The following is a 17,881-nucleotide window of genomic DNA, read 5'->3' as shown; positions in this document are numbered from 1 at the left end:
TACTCAGCTTTATGCAAATCATGAGCAATGATCATCTGGAGACTTTTAGCTACTTTTAAGCTAATGCTAGATTATTTCATTGAAGAAAAAAGCAACTCTGCACAGGAGATAGCCTCCATCCTTAATGTTCCCGGGGTGTGGAGAGCGAGGCTTTTAGGGAGACTGGTTTTAAGGCAGAGGGTGCTCATTTCTCTATGCTCATTACATTGTGCAATCAACGTTTACTTATACTGATGAGTAAAAGCTGAAATCTATTTCCAATTAAAAAATTGTTGAAAGTGCTAACACCTTCATTTTTTACTCTGTATGACACTTTAAACTTTCCTTTAAACTAACTTACTATCAAACTGCTTTATTATATGTTTTTGCTCTGTTTCTCCCACTCCTGCTGTCTTCCTTGATCTCTTGTTTCTCCAGGTATGTTCGCATTAAATGAAACAACAGGATTGATTTCAACAGCCAAGCACCTGGACTACGAAGCCAACTCCAGCTACATCCTGAAGGTTGAAGCAGACTCAATGAGAGTGGTGTCCTCCAACCTCAGGGTCCCCTCTAAGAGTGAGTGCGCGGTCGTGTTTGTGATCTCTCCTCCTCTAAGATTACACGACTAACTTTTGACATCGGGTTGCATCACCGCAGCCATCACAAGTTTTCTTCTCTCTAATGATCCCCACACACACACACACACACACACACACACACACACACACACACACACACACACACACACACACACACACACACACACACACACACACACACACACACACACACACACACACACACACACACACACACACACTCACACAAAGGCAGTGCATTACCCTCTATGTGATATTGTTAAGATAAACTTGCCACAGGCTTTAGCTTTCTCTTGTTCACATGCACTCACCTCTGACTTTCACTCACACTTTCTTTCTCTCTAAAGCTGTCTCTCATGTTCTCTACGTTTTACCTCTTCACCTTTTCTATACAGTTATTCGTCTTCGAAGACATGTTTCATTTGGCCTTGGCTGCTGTTGTTACCTTCCAATAATCCCTTTCCTCTTTCTCAGTTGTCTATTGAACCTGACGGCTGAACCAGATTGTCTGTACGATTGCTTGCTGTTTCAAATGCTTTCTCATTGGCTATCAAATGCTGATATGCAATTATGCAACTGTCCACAATGCACTGATGAAAAGTGACCAAATAAAGTTGGTGTGCAGTTTGGAATTGTTTTGATTTGATCTGAACAGTAGTTAGTGCTACCAAGACAAATGTCCACATATGAGAACAGAATGATCAGGTCAGTGTGAAGTTGTACAGAACATGCCGTATTCCTAAAACAGCACTAAGCCTTTTATATTTCTCTCACTTGGTACTTCTACTTTTCAATCCCTCCAATAATTCCATTTTATTTGAAGAGCTACTAAAAATGTTTTTCACGGTTTCAATTTAAATCAAAGTGAGAAAGCTCTAATTAGTGCCTCATTCCTTCTTGTTTCTTTCTTATTTTAACTTTCTGTATCTGCTGGTTTCTCTCTTTTTTTGTCTTTCTTACTTACGTAAGATTTGCCCTCCTTCTTCCTAATTGATACTCAGCTCCCCAGGTTTCTTATGTTTATTTTAATTAAAGTGTTTACCACATGCCATTGTCATTTCACCACACTGTTGGAATTTAATTTTTAGGAAGTATTAAAACTGCAGATCAATGTAGTCATTAACAAAAGCAATTGTTTTGGTGCACATGTTAATCAAGCAGCAAATCAATAATGTTCTAACTGTGTTAATCCGGGTTCCTTACTCGAATCCTAAATAGACGTTTTGTTGTTTTGTCTTAATGGCTTTTGCTTACGCTGGTTTGTTTGCATAGTTCCATTTATTCAACATTGTTTTTGAAATGCGTTCTGTCTTTGATGGAGTAACAGTTTGCATTTCACAATCCTGGGATTTGTATTTCCCTTTTGGCACATGATGTCCACCCTTTTACTCAGTGTGGTTGATGTATTGTGTTGTAGTTTTACGTGGGTGTGATTCACAATTCCCTGTGTTTGGACAGATAAGACTGAATGTGAGTCGGTCTAAGTTGCTGAATATGAATGACACAGGCTCCTTGCCAACATGTTCTGTACTGAATGTGCAGTTGAATTACAGTAATGTTGAAATCTATTTTTGGTCATTTAAAATGGATTTACCGCAGTTTGTGAATGTATCAAAATACCTCTAACAGTCTAATAGTTGCAACCTTTGATTTTGAAACTTGCCACATACTTTTTTTAGACCATTTTTAAATACGTTTTACTTGGAAAGACCACGATGTTGTCAACGGTCATGACCAGTGAAGTTGTGTTTATCTCAAAGATGGGATCATGGTTCAGAGTAGGGTCACCTCCACTGCAGCTTCCTGTTCGTTATTTTCTCCACAGCACATGTCAGTATTTCTCTTCTATCAGCTGTTCAAAAGAAGCAAACAATCCTTCAGTCGTTTCTCAGACACTCTCCCCTGTTAAAGACTAACCCTAAGCATGCTGTTTTCAAAACATTATCTTTGACTGCTGCTTATTACTATTTTAATTTTGGAGATGATTGGTATTTTACACCAGGTTTTCAGTGTGTTTGCTTTAACTATCCATGACCTGTCTGTCTTTGTTTTCTTAAAACATTGCTGAGCATTTCATGGAAATGTGTTTTGACTTTGGCTGCAGATATTCCACTGGGAGAGACTGCTCAATCATTGTCAGACCAATTTTACACTTGCCGACCTCTAATACCTATAGAAAAGGACAGCAGCAGCAGTCAATTTAGATAAGCAGTGTCTATTTTATCACCTACAAGCAAAGATAGCAACAGCTGCTGCAATAATTATAGGTGTGACACCAGCAGGCAATGCAAAAGCTAGCTGCTTTTAATGTCCTTGCTGCGATGAGGCACAGGTTTGGCTACAGGTGATTCTGTGTTGTCCATCTAAATTCATTTCCGACTTGATTGATGTTTTTCCCAAATACTGAACAACACGCTTAACAGAAGATCCCTTCCTGCGCTCTTTCCAGTGCTAGATGCAAACGTGTATCGTAATGTTTAATTATTATGTTTTTTTGTCTCCTAGCCAACACAGCTAGAGTGGTAATCGACATCCAGGATGAGAACGACCACCCGCCGCTTTTCTCCAGACCTCTTTACATCGGAGGGGTTGCTGAAGATGCAAAAACGTTCACCTCCGTGTTGAAAGTACAGGTACAGAAATCACACACATACACATCAAATCAAACCGCAGGGGGAGGTTAAACTGTAGGAACATGTGGAAATATAATATTAATAATGAAGCAAAGCCTACTTGCTATGGTTTCAGTCGTCGCCACTGCTGTTCAAATAGTATTTCATAAGATCCAACTTTAGCATCCACCTTAAGGATGAGTCCACCCACTCCCTGCTGTGGCTGAGATTAGGTTTTCTTTGTGGGGAGCAATAAAGTAAGGGCTAACAATGGACACATTCTACAGTACATTAATACAATCATCTGTTCCAAGCTTACTTTATTACAATTCTTTAGGCTTCAGTTTGTAATATTGTTGCATGGATAGCTTTGAATACGCACTTGTGTTACCAGTTCCTACCTAAAATAATACCTCTTATTTTAATGTGAGACTCAAAATATTACGACGTGGACAGAAAAGTAGCCTTGACAGCTTCCACCTTTATGTAGCTCTGTGTTAATGGGCTCACAGTGCCAGTGAGAATGTGCGTGCTTGTACTTGTGTTGTTTACTTTGAATGAAGATAATATTCAGTCCGGTGAGAAATAAGATAAACTGCTACGATTATTCTCTGTTTCTCTCCCTCGACATCCACCTCTCTCTCTGTGAGTTGACACATCTCTTTGTGTCTCCGTCTATTTCACCTAACTCTGGAGGATTTCATATCATTGTAAACAAGTTGAGCGACTCTCGTATCATTAAAATGCCTTTTAGGGCCCAAAATGGGTCATAGAGATCTCAGCCTCTATCTGAGAAGAAGCAATATGTTTTAATGAGCCTGGATGCCACAAGAGACTCCCGCGGGTTCTCCGGCAGAAAAGTAGGCTCTCTTGTATTTTATTACAGTTTTTAAGATCATTCTTAGATATTCCCGCTTCATTAGATCACACAGTGTGGGAGTGACAGGGAAGATGAGAGACAGTAAAGAAGGTGCTTTTATCACTCGTATCAAATTATTGTTCGCAATACCTGAGGGCGGTGTGGTTTTGACTATGGATCGTCAGTGTCAAAGCTGGAGCTGGTTTACAGTAACATGCTCTAAAGTCATCTGACCTCTTTAAATACTTGAACAGACTGACAGGGAACACTAATAGCCTGCTAGTCGGCTCCATCGCCACAGGGAGAGGCGGTAGATTTGAAGGAAAAGCGAAGATAGATGGTTCGATAACTGCCTTCCTGCTGCGAGACAAACGGACTGGACAGGAGAAGGTAGGGAAGACATGCATGATTCATGGGTGGATGGATAGGTGGATCGAGTCGAGGGGGGGGGGTCGGACTCCAGAGATGGACAGGGATGCTCGCGGCACATTTGCTAACATTCAGATGAAAGCGTGAGTGAGACGAGAGGCGGAGGGAAAGTTTGAGAAATGTGCGTTTTCACTCAAGTATGGCTAATTCCATCACATCTGTCTGAAGCATGCACATTGTCTTAATGAGGATTGTGTGAGTGAGTGGCTCCAGTTGTAACCTGTGTGTATTGCTTCAACGTGTTCGAGTGCATATGCTTCAGTCTTTTGTCCCTCAGAGGCTGCAAGAACACACATATTGATCAGATTGCAGATGGAACCCACATTGGCAAACCTACTGAGGACCTCCCAAGAGTCTTTTGTCCCTCAAAACCAATATTTCACATTTTCTTCCCAAGACGTGTGTCACTTCTCCCACCACGACTAATGCAGATGCAAGATGTGCCCTTTAATCTTTATCCAGCCTTTCCCTTTTAAAAACTACTTTCAAACTTTCCTTTCAGTGTGTGTCTGTGACGGGGTTCAATTCGTCCATTCGATACATGGCTTAGTCGGTTGTTTAAGCTCCAAAAACACTTTATTTATATCAGCAACAAAAAGAAATAGCGAACCAGCGCAAGTTAGACAACAAAATAAAATCCACAAACAGGCCGTCCCTCACTCATTCAGAGTAAACGTGTTCTGGCTGTTGCCTTCTCTGCAACAAACCCCCGAACACGTCCCAGCTGTTGCCTTCACTGCAACATTCTTCAGAGTGACACAGTCCAAAAAAAACCCAACCAACAAGGAACCAACACCGTCCCTTTTGAACCCATGGCCCCTCCCACAGGCTCACCGTCAACAGGTGACACAATCAACTCAAAACCACATTTCAACATAAATGTAATTTCCTCAAAACATGAGGAAACTATCTGAACCAAACATACACAGGTTAACTACCTCTTAACAGTCATTCCCCATAATTAATAAACACAAAATAAATAAGAAATTGCATGTGTGTGTGTGTGTGTGTGTGTGTGTGTGTGTGTGTGTGTGTGTGTGTGTGTGTGTGTGTGTGTGTGTGTGTGTGTGTGTGTGTGTGTGTGTGTGTGTGTGTGTGTGTGTGTGTGTGTGTGTGTGTGTGTGTGTGTGTCGGCTGTCAGTGGTGGAGTCAGTCACTCTGTGACCCGCTCCGTCACATTATCCTCTCCCTCCCAAAGGTTGGCGATGTGCGGCAACCTGGAAAGGCAAACAGCCACCTTCACGCTTTGGCAATGCGTCCCAAACCACAACAAACAGTTCGCATGTCCTCACCGCACTGGCACTGTGGAATCTCCGCACCGCACAGTGCCTCCACCCAGGCGCCGGCCGACCAGGCCGGCCATCGGAGTCCGACCGAAGATATGGATCACCAACCGAAACAGAAGTCCGTAGGTCCCGAAGCTCCGCCAACAGGAACCCCTCTCGCCCTGGTCCACTGGCCGACCCCGAGGCCGCAGGAGCCGCTGGGCCCACCCAGGATCCGTCCTCATCCTCGTCCTCCGTCTCCCATGCCCGCTCCGACCCGGCAGCCGCGCTCTCCTCCTGCTGCTGACGCCGGGATCATAGTCCCGTTCGCCGCTCCGCAACGCCGCCCAGCACTTTCCGACTAGCCATCCCACTTCTGACACCATATGTGACGGGGCTCTATTTCTCCGTTCAAAACACTGGCGTAGTCGGTTGGGTTAAGCTCCAAAACTTTAATAACAGCAGCAAAACATAAAAATAACGAACCAGCACAACTTAAACAAAACAAAATAAACGTCCAAATCAGACCGTCCATCACTCCCGGAGAGTAAACGTGTTCAGCTGTTGCCTTCTCTGCAACGATCTCTCGAACACGTCCCAGCTGTTGCCTTCTGTGCAACATTCCCCAAGTCCCCCTTCCAGGGCTAACCCCGTCCCTTATTAACCCGTAGCCCCTCCCACCAGGCTTACCGTCAACAGGTGACAACAATTACACTACAAACCACATTTCAATATAACAATTCGACCCAAACATAAACAGGTTAACCACCTCTTAACATAATCATTTAACAAATTAACAAATACACAATAAATAATACATTGCATGGTTTCTTTTTATAGAGAGCAGGAAATGCTTGGTGTGTGACTGTGTGTGCGTGTGTGTGTGTCGGCTGTCCGTGGCGGAGTCAGTCACTCATGTGATCCGCTCCGTCACAGTGTCCATACCACTAAAAGCTCTGGGATTAAACTAAATTCAAGCAGCTGCATTTCTGTAGGGGTGTTGCTCGAGGCACTCGTGAGAAGATATAATACAACCCAGGAAGTCAAGTTTAAATAATGCATCAGTTTGAGATGACAAAACGCCACAGCAGCAGAAATTATCCTGTAGCTTTCTGAGAAATTACCCAAGCATGAATAATTTTATACTCCATCATGGTCATCCCAAAGTGAAATAGTAGAAATATGAAAATCATGTCACAAAATAACTGGAATGGGAGAAGTGCTTTTATCCATTCTCTTATTCGTGATTCAAATGTTTTCATTGTTGATGATTTTTGCAGCAACATGTGAGCAATTGTTTGCCTTTCCCCCATGTTTTGCCACAGCTGTGCCTTGGACATTAATGGAAGCATTTACTTACTTCCGTGTCTTACCGAATGATTCAGTCATCTTGTAAAAAAGCTTTCACATGAGAGGTGACTCATACTCGTGTTTTAGCCTCGACAAAGTGGATTTCTTTTCAAAAAGGGCTAAACAGTAGATGAGGAAGGCTTTGAAAGCACTGACATGTTTACAGCACTTGCTTTCTTCTTGTAAATGCTTTGTCAATATATTTTTTTTTTGAGTACACTGCCACTCAGTGCACATCATGGGGAGGAAAGACACAATTAGAGTGCTGCTTGTTAAAGGGAGCAAAACATGTTTTCTTTTTCTCAAAATTATAGCACTCATTTTTTCACTTAATCCTGCTTCGAGTTTGAATGCATGTGGATTTGGGACACTCTCGCTAGGTGCTATAGAAAATAATCAGGTCTGTACTCCACACCTGTGCTATTTCAGTTCAAACAGGTGGTTGATATTATTGATGTACTGCTGAAAAGTTAACTGTGTCTCTCACAACTGCAAGTTACACGACGAAAAATAGATCTGTACATCTATTCTCAGTCCTCCCTTATTCCCTCGCCTTTTTACATGTATGCCTCCATATTTCCTTTATTTCTTCTTCTCTTTCCTGCTTCCACTTTCTCATTCCTTTGCCATAAAAAAATAAGACATTTGTGTTTCTTGCTGTTATAGCATTACCTTTGATGTGGTGGGTGCTCACTGCAAAATCTGTAGTCTATACTGCCAGCCCTTCTTGTAAAGACCCGGCAATAAATCAATGCCTGTCTGAGTGTGTGTCTGGACGTGTATGTGAGGTGTGTGTGGTGTGTGTGTGTGAATGAGGGAGAGTCTTGATAGTTAGCCAGCATGACAGAGCAGATGAATGCAGCACAAAGCTCCATTTTACCCCCTACTGGTGATGCACTGTGCTATATCAAGCAACACACAGCAGGTTCATCCAAGAGAATAAAAGAAATCTGGAAAAAAGCACATGGTATCCGCTCTGAGCTAATCAATAAACATGACAGGTGCATTTTGTTATCCCCTCAAACACATTGAATCAAGGAGGTGGGCTCACAATCATGATGGTAATCACGCATCATATAATATAATTGATTGTTTAGATAATGGCGATAAATGACTTGATCACCGTGTTTATGTTGGTGCTGATGACATTTTATCATATTGGTGATTATGATGATATTGTGGCGGCGTCACTATGATGATTAGAATAATCACTCGGTCGGGATTGTATTTCCCTCTTCTCACAGGCCCTCGACAAAGACACTGGGAACTACAGCGCGATGATGTACCGGCTCATCATTCCCCCTCCCGCCGGTAAAAACACTAAAGACAGCAAAGATGGCTTCATCATCGAACCTTTCAGCGGCGTGGTGAAGACGGCAATCATGTACCGCAACATGAGGCGGTCATATTTTAAATTTGAGGTGGTTGCTACAGACAACTATGGCCAAGGACACAGCAGCAAAGCGGAGATAGTGGTATGTGTTTATATTGCTCACACTGGTGGCAGGTTTATAACAGCTTTCTGCATGTTAAACACTCCACATTTAACAACATGGTGGGACTTTATTGCTATCAGATTTATTTAGCTCCCAGAATGACCTTGATTCAAATAAAAAATGTAAATCAAATTGAAATTGTCAAAGCATTGCTATATTGGAAAGAGAACTTATAGTTCAGTGCTTCTGGCCAGCTAAACATGCTGTTTGTAGGTGAGTTTAAATGAAGAAATTAATTGTTTTAAAATGTATTTTCTGCTTTGTAGGTGTCAGTCGTTAACCAGCTGGACATGCAGGTGGTCGTATCAAATGTCCCTCCCACCTATGTGGAGAAAAACAAAGACAAGCTGCTCAGGTAACGTACAAAATGCAGCACTTTGTTGTTGATGAACCATTCAATTATAAAGGTGGCTGGACTGCAGTATGAGTGATGAGAATCAAACTTAGATGTCTTGAGAAAAACCTGGTCATTTTAAAGAAGCATTCTGATGCTCTTCTGAGCCTCTGCTGACATGACGTATTGTTAGTCCCTGAGTGACAGTTGCATACTTATCTTTAGGTTATTTTTATAGGTGAAAAAACATCCTGCTTTTCATGTTTAAATTGTCAGTGCAAGCCTTAAAAAGTGAGCAAGAGTTCAACAGTTTAATTCGAGTAGGTGAGTGATGCAGTATTGCAATTCAGTGGCTTCTCCATATCGAGTTAGTTATGGCAGGTCTCCATAGGAAGGACTGACGCTGTAATTGCTACCGTGGGGAAATCAACAAGACTTGATGGAGAGCACAAAAAGTCTTCATAAATAGTGTTTTTTTATCTTGTAAGTTGTCAGTGCTTTCTTGAACTCTAGCTCTCACTGGGATTTTACGTGACAGGGTAAATACATGTCTTGATGTAATAATGAGAAAAACAAACCATGCTAAACTTATAGATGTAGCTTGTCTTTGTTGAAGTTTAGGGGAAGTAAGATATTCAGATTATTGTATGGGAATATGAGGGCATATTTTATTTAGGATACATTTCCACAATGTTGATTTGTTACCTGCTATTGAAACACATGCCCACCCAGCTGGCTCGTTACGCTCATGTTCATTTGCACAATTTTAACTAATACAAAACATAACAAATCATTACCTGTAGGAAGAGGCAGGACAGACAGCTGTTTTTTTTTTTTAACCCTCCACATAATCTTAAAAACTGTTATAGAGAAGACAAGATGTATACACAGAACATAATAGGACTACACACACCTTTGTAGTCCTCCCTCTGTCTCTTGAAGCTAACATTAAACCGTCAAAGATATTCCTTTGACGTTCAAAAGAAATGGGGCGCAAGCACTGAATTAAATGACCTTATCAGCACCCCGGTGGCAGCTTAAATGCTACTTTTACTTTCCTCAATTTCAGTTCGGTCTGTTTCGGAACTGTTCTCCCACAGTCAGCCAAATGTGTTTTACTAAACAAACACTGCATAATTCATTCTACGCTATGATAGTTCTGCCTGTTCACAGCTTTGTCTGTTTCCTGCTTACTCAAATGACTTAATAATGAGGTTTTAAATACAAATGTTTAGATATACCTCAGTTCCTGCTGTGTGCAGGTGTTTCTGGTTGGACACAAATCACTTTCACACAGCGTGAGTCTGCCTAGCTTACAGGAAATGAAAAAACATGTGTGTTTTCGCATGTCTTTTCTGCGTGTGGTGTGTCATAAAAGTCTTGTTTGTACGTTTATGTATGTACATTAATGTGTGTGTTGTGACTGTTGTGTTATCCCATCAATAAATATATCTTATTTCTTAATCCTCAGCATTTTGGAACGGTACGTCCAGGAACAGATACCGGGAGCAAAGGTAGTCGTGGAAACCATCGGGCCCCAGCGCCATGGAGAAGGAATGGAGCAGGAAGACTACACCAAGTCTGACCTCATGATTTATGCCATCGACCCGCTGACAAACAGAGCCGTGTCTAGACAGGAGCTCTACAAGTAAGAGCTCTGCCAAAAAATAATTAATTTTACTCCATCCATGAGATGTAAAATGGCAGCTCTCCAAAGTCTTTATATTATAATATGTGAAAGGACTCAAATGAATTAAACTGTTGCAAATAAGTAATTTTGTAATTAAATTGGCCTCAATTAGTTTTTTGGAGTTCTTTCTGGCAGCTTAGCCAATAAAATAGAAAAGTACAAACAACACTTTGCTAGTCCTCGCTTTGACTTGGAGCCTTTTTAAGGGTGAGGAGTTTTGATCTAAAGTGACTCGGATACACTTCAATACTAAAGACATGTTGACTGCAGGGGATGGGATTGAACCAGGAAAACATCAGAGTTTCAGATCAGTAAACCCCATAGCCACATTTGCAAGTATAACAAGTGGACAGGCGTGTTGTATTGGTTGTACCGTGAAACTGACTGACTTAGTAAACACTTTACTGCATAGAGAACTGTTTTACATCTAGCTGTCAGATCATTCTTGCCTTCACTGCGCGTTATTTGCCGTTGTTAATGAGTTGTAGATTTGAGTGTTTACACCAAATAAACACGGCGTCAGTTTGATCATTGATTTCTAACCCCAAAGGTTTCTGGATGGTAAACTGTTGGACATCAATAAAGAGTTCCAGCCCTTCCTCCCTCCTGGCGGGCGGATTCTGGAGATCCGAACCCCTGAACTGGTGACCAGCGTGAAGAAAGCTGTGCAGACGGTCGGCTACACAGAGGGGGCGCTGCTGGCTCTGGCCGTTATCATCATCGTCTGCTGCGTCCCCGCCATATTTGTAGTCATCTTCACTTACAGACAGTACGTTTGAATGACTTGTTATATTTCTCACAGTTTTGGTATAGAAATGGCACTTAATCAAGGACAATAGAAATGTAACTTATAATTTGCTTGTTTTATAATACTCTACACTTTCTTCGCAAAAATCCCATAAAGAGAATGACTCCTCAGTTAGAGGTTATTTGTTAGTGCCTGTCTATCCAAAGCCTGATGGCTTGTTAGTCAGTGCTTTAGACTTCTATTATTGTCCAAAAATGGGCACCGCAGTCAATCTATAATTCCTTTATTGTCTCCATACTGTCATGAGTACACCGAATGATTTGCTGAAAATATTGGCCAACGAATGCAGCGGTTGCTCCTGATGATAAACATTGGCCAACTGTTTTGAGATGTAGTTATTAAATATACTATTTGGCAATATTTTAAGGATGTATGTCCTCACTAGGAACATATGTGTTGTTACAGTGTAACCCTCATAGCCGTTATCAAATCTCTTGTATTCTAACATATTTTTGGATAAGGCCTTCCAGCCATTGCTATAATTGTAGTTGTCTGAAAATAAACCATATATTTCAACAATAATTTAACACAACTAGAGTATAATGTATGAATTAGGTACTTAAAACATATGAAGAAGGATTTGAATTTGAATAGGAATTCTAACAAAGATAAGAAGTCGTTTAGAAACTTGTGAATTTCTTTTAAGAGAAAGCAGACAGTCAGGAAAGGAGACAGTCTCTCCCGTGGGATGTCCTCGAGCAGCATTTATCATGTTATCACCTGAGCCAGTCACTTCCCAGGATGATTCAGCGTGGCAGCCTGTCCCACGGTGCCAATTCTAATAGTTTGTTTAGCGAACCACTGTGAAAAGCTATTAATTTCATCCGCCTCCCAAACACATATAAACAAGCAGACACACACACTCACACAGACACATATAAATTGGATCAGAGCATTTTGGAGAGCTTCTCATCCTGCTGAGGAATAACAACGGACTGAAGTGGAGAGAGGTGAGGAGATGAGATTTGAAGAAAGGAAAAACAGAGCAGTATTCATCAGCATAATAATCACTAGTCTCTGTTGCTAAATTACTGTAATGAAGACCAATTGTCCAACCGGGTTGTAAATTATAATAAGTAAACCTGGCTAACAAGAGGCGCTGTGTGATTAATGGTCCTAATAATCACTAATCTTTCCCTCTCTTTCTCTTTCCCCCGTCTGCTGCGTCTGTCTCCACCAGATTCAAGGAGTGAGTATTGTTTTCATAATCCCATGCTAAAATATTAATGTCGCTCCTGTCTTAAACAGCTCTCATTGTGATTAATGTGTTGACTCTCGTTGTACAATGAAATGGTTGAGCTCAGGAAGGGCGAGGAAACAGAAAGGACAGCAGACAATCAGCCAAATGAAGAACATGGATTCAGTAAATGTCCAAGTCTGAGGCTTTTATTAGGATATATGATGTAGCATGGCAACTGGGAAATGAGTGAGTAAAACATGAAGTGAACACGCTGTACCAGAAAGTACATTATTATTATTATTTAACATGCTCCGTCAGGCCCTTATGAAGATAATAACCACAACTAATTCAAGAGAATCTTAGGAAATGAAGGGAAAGTCAATCACTTGTGGACATAAAGGACACTGCAGCATTATGTTTTATAGTCTGTCACTTAGAGAGGCACATTTAACAAAGTGTATCAAGGGGGGAGAAAGGATGCCACTCACTAAAATACCGCAGTCAGGCTTGTAGCTCTATGCTAACATGCTCACAATGACAAAGCTAAAATGCTTAGCAGGTATAATGTTTACCATCTTAATTTAGCATCACAGCTTGCTAACATTTGCTAAATAGCATTAAATGCAAAGAAGTACAATCCCTGATAGGAATGTTTTGTAGGTATTTTGTGATAAAGCAATTATTATTCTTATTGTACTGAAATAGAGGACATCTTAAAGGATGAGCAAAGTGATAGCAATTCATCCTGAGAGGGATATGTGTGGGGAAAAAGGTCTCCATCCAACAAAAAAACAAATGGAAATGTCAACCTCATTGAAGTCCTCGAGAAAATGTCAGGCAAACTCCAAAGTCAGTGGGCTCCGTCAACAGCGAATCATCAATGTCTGAACAAAATGTCAATGTTATCCATCCAATAGTTAAGATATTTGAATCAGAATCAGCTGGATTGACAAATGAAAAGGTATGACCTTAACAACAAACAAATATATATAAGCAGTTGACATGAGCACTGTTTAACGACACATACCGAGATGGATCATCTATAAATATAGCCACCCCAATAAGACTGTTTCACTTCTTTGTACGGTTGGGATTTTTCACTTACCTTTAAATAACTAACTGTTTCCTGTCAAATGTGTCCAGACGCCAGGCAGAGTGTGCCAAAACAGCCCGAATCCAGATGGCCCTGCCAACAGGCAAACCTGGCGGAGGCACTGCCAACAACCTGTACGAGGAGCTTGGTGACAACGCCATGTAAGTGAAGTGTGAAAGTGGCATTTGCATTAATGAGCCATAGCAGAGGCATTAACTCACATTTCTATGGCTGTTAAACTTCAGCTCCACACTTTGGCAGCGTGCCTTTTGCCTGCTTTGAGAGCTTCGTGGTATCCAGCCATGCAGTCAGCTGAATAACATTACATTTCTCTACATTTTTAAACAATCACCATTTAAAATGGCAAAGGAATGATAACACTAACACTGGAGAAATAAGGGAAATAATCATAAACAATATCAAGAAAAGATTACATGAGTCATTATTTTAGATGGGTCTGTGTATCAAAATATAAAAGATGCTTCACACTGAAGTAGAGCTACGGTTATTTTCATACATTTCAGAAATAATGTAAAAAGGGACAAAACAAAGATGGCTCCACACACTTGAGACTAATGCACTTTTGAATATAATTTACTTAATGAACATTTTGGAGTGCTTTCAAACACAGGATCTGAAATAGGACAGAAAACATTAGATTTAACAAGACATTCAGATTCCGCCACCGTTCCTGTGTCACATGTGGGCTCACACTAAAGTTGTTTTGTTGAACTTTCCACAATCACTCGTAGATGTAGAGCCTTTGAAAGGATGTATCATCTGAGTCTCTTGAGATGTGGCCTCATGAGGCTCTTTTTTGACATTTCACTTTTTTCCAATGGCCAAAATAACTGACACGACATTAAGCAAAGCCGCGTAACCCGACATCAAACACAACTCAGATTTTTGAAAGCAATACACCCTGCAATTTTGTCTCTCAGTTCAGTGGCATCCAGCTCTTTCCTTGTCAATTTCCTTTCTTCTAATGCATGCCAATGCCCTCACGATACAAAAGATAAACTGAAGGCCAGACATTCAGCCTCTCAATTTCACTTTAAGATTGTCATTGATTGGCGGCTTTCAATACCGCTGTTCAAAATAAAAATCCTCAAAGTTAATTGTATAAGATTGACCAATATGAGCCTATTGAATGATATCGTTGCAAGTAATTTGTTTGTTTTTAAAGTTGTAGTATTCCGAAGGTTGTGGACATGGCCAGCAAATTGAGCAAATACAAATACGCTTTTTCAGATGATTATGGTGAAATTACTTTTTATTAATTCCATTCTACATCTCAACTCCTAAAAGTGCTGATCACTACTCTCTTCTGCCTCAAAAAGTTGCTTTATTATTGGGAAATGTAGCCCCTTCTCTTCACCACTTTCTGTGTCTTCCTAATTTCTTTGTATCTTCTAGCGAATTCAGTTTTAATTTATCGCCTTTTGATTTCTCCTGGTTTGACACATTGGTTGATTTGGTCAAACAAGAGTCTAATAGTGACTGCAGTATATGTCCATACACCGTATTAACTTTTATCTGAAAGTTTTAACAACCTCACACAGACACACACTCACTCAAGGCAATTCACTGATAGTTCATTTATAATTCCTCACTGGAGCGTTAAGAAGAAGTTGAGAGGAACTCTTATCAGCATTACATGCACCACCGGTTCCCTGTCTGTCCTTGATATGCCTCCCCACTCCTATTAACATGAGAGCAATTCATATGCAAGATATAACAAACTATCTCCAAACGACAACAGGGGAATTCAGTGTGTGTGTGTGTGTGTGTGTGTGTGTGTGTGTGTGTGTGTGTGTGTGTGTGTGTGTGTGTGTGTGTGTGTGTGTGTGTGTGTGTGTGTGTGTGTGTGTGTGTGTGTGTGTGTGTGTGTGTGTGTGTGTGTGTGTGTGTGTGTGTGTGTGTGTGTGTGATTAACCAGCCCAATCCTCTGCTAACCCTTCACCAATCCTCTCAAAAATATGTGAAGAAATGAACTTTGTTATGAGATAATTGAAATAAATGCAGCCCGTAATTTATAAAGACCACCCTGGGCGGTAATTAATTCTATTGATAAGCATGTTTAATTGTGGTAGTGATGGTCTTTTGTGTGTGTGTGTGTGTGTGTGTGTGTGTGTGTGTGTGTGTGTGTGTGTGTGTGTGTGTGTGTGTGTGTGTGTGTGTGTGTGTGTGTGTGTGTGTGTGTGTGTGTGTGTGTGTGTGTGTGTGTGCCATCTTGTAGAGATTAAATAATCCCTAAAGGGGCTAAAACCTGGAAAGTGCAAAAATGTGCAAAAAATATTATAATTAATATCCATTACCAAGGCCTTTTTTTCAACTTTTAATTACCTTTGGCTGTTCTCTTGACAGAGTTGGGTTTTTAATGTCTGTTTTCAATTACCTACTAGTAATGAGGAGTTCCTTAACTGACTGAGAGACATTAAATAAAGCATGTTTTTAAAAAGTTACATATATGCAAGGTCATTTAGCAAAATGCCACATTTTATTGTCATCACTTGTGTTGTTTGAGTTATACACATAGTAATAACTAAAGGTCTATACACCATTCTTACTGACTGTATATTATCTGCTATTTCAATTGATTGGCCAAGTTTTTCTTACATAGTAACAGAATGATATGCATTGGAATAATCAGCTATTTTAAAATTAAGTTATTATCTTCAAAGTATTAATTCCAAAACAACTATTTTAAAAAAAGTGACTAAAAGGAAAAAAGCTAAAATAATGTTTTTTGATTCAATTATCCGACATGGTTGCGGATGTTAAAAATGTAGGAGTATTACTCTTTCTTTAACAACAGATGTGTGTCAAAATAATTAGAATGTTTTTTATTCCAAAAAAAAAGCTCTTTCCCAACTTTGAAACTTGTCATTTCATCACTATATTTTTTCCTATTCTCATGTTGAATGGCGCTTCTATCCGTCCATCTTCTATTGTTCTGCTCCATCCACCTTTTATCTTTGACTGACAGACAAAAGTGAGTATAGGATGCTGGAAATTGCTTCACACCTGGGATTAGTTTGATACTATGCTGTCACAGTGTTCTTGCCTTAGTTGTTTTTGTATCCGTTCTTGTCAGTGGTTCATATGTTATGTGTAGTACCTTGGTAGATCAGAGAGCAAAGCTATGTTGCTGAAAGTATATGTGGTTGATTGGTTATACCATTTGCATTTGTGGATTTAGCTTGGAAGTAGCCAGCCATGTGCCATGAAGTACCAAGAGAATGCAGGGTTTCAACAAAGACATAAACTAAACCACATATTCTCCAGATGACTGAGCCTTCAGTCAACCTGTCTTTTGTTGAAGGGAACATCTGCATACTCTCAGAACTCCATGGCACAGATATCCATCCCTGCCCCAATAGATCCAGCATTGTTGTCAGTCGTGATGCTGTAGCGTCTTTGTATCTCGCCGCTTTTAGCATACATTAAATATTTCCCGTTGTGTTTCAAGAGTATTTTGTAATGCTCTATCCCATGTCCCTCTTGTACAGACAGCACAAAGAGAAATCTGTCACCTCTTTTAACACCCCTCATCGTTTCCCTCTCATCCCTGTCCTTGTTTATCTTTGTATCTTAAAGTGTCCTTTCACTTCATTTATCAAACAGCTCTAGCAGATGTTTTATGTTTTTCTGCCTTTATGCTATTCTGTATGTATCCTTCTGTTGTCTCTCCCCTTTATAAAACATTTCACTTAACCATTCGGTGCATTTCTCCTCTTTAATTTGAATTGAATTCAGTCCCCATCTCCCTCTTCTATTTAATTTAGCCTCGATTTATATAATTACATCTTTCCAATTCACTAAACATTCCTCTTCCTCATTTTTCATCTGCAATTCCTTTATTATCTCTTCCTTCATTTCATCTGTTTTCTTTCTCACATTTTCTTTCATGCATGTAGCCATCGGTCAAACCACAGTGGTGGCGGCGGCAGCGGTGGCAGTTTGGACGAAAACGACCACCAACGTCTGATCTCCGATTTCGCCACACGAGCTATTGCGGCCCATCGTCAGTGCGTTGCTAACGGACGAGTTCTCAACAACCTGCCCAAGTCTGAGTCCAACATCACGTTTCTCTCAGATGAAAACCCCCTGACAATCAAAAACCCCATCTACCATGAGGACGGGACTTTGAGTAGCCCAGAGACTCTTGGGAGAAGCCAGAG

At 40.5% G+C, this 17,881-nt stretch overlaps 1 protein-coding gene across 1 annotated transcript in view; it reads left to right on the top strand.

Annotated features, from left to right (window-relative positions):
• The window catches only part of LOC117464591 (protocadherin-15-like), a 228,118-nt gene that overhangs the window by 190,673 nt on the left and 19,564 nt on the right, over window positions 1-17,881 (top strand). Inside the window, exons 28-35 of the mRNA XM_071206802.1 lie at window positions 418-558; window positions 3,087-3,214; window positions 8,341-8,571; window positions 8,859-8,947; window positions 10,398-10,574; window positions 11,167-11,385; window positions 12,605-12,613; window positions 13,748-13,858. Coding sequence (XP_071062903.1) covers window positions 418-558; window positions 3,087-3,214; window positions 8,341-8,571; window positions 8,859-8,947; window positions 10,398-10,574; window positions 11,167-11,385; window positions 12,605-12,613; window positions 13,748-13,858 — 1,105 coding nt within the window. The remainder of the gene's footprint in view (window positions 1-417; window positions 559-3,086; window positions 3,215-8,340; window positions 8,572-8,858; window positions 8,948-10,397; window positions 10,575-11,166; window positions 11,386-12,604; window positions 12,614-13,747; window positions 13,859-17,881) is intronic.

This window comes from Pseudochaenichthys georgianus, chromosome 19 (genome assembly GCF_902827115.2).
Source record: "Pseudochaenichthys georgianus chromosome 19, fPseGeo1.2, whole genome shotgun sequence".
NCBI lineage: Eukaryota > Metazoa > Chordata > Actinopteri > Perciformes > Channichthyidae > Pseudochaenichthys > Pseudochaenichthys georgianus.
Note: the sequence above shows the minus strand (reverse complement) of the source record. Positions and strands in the feature narration are given on the sequence as shown.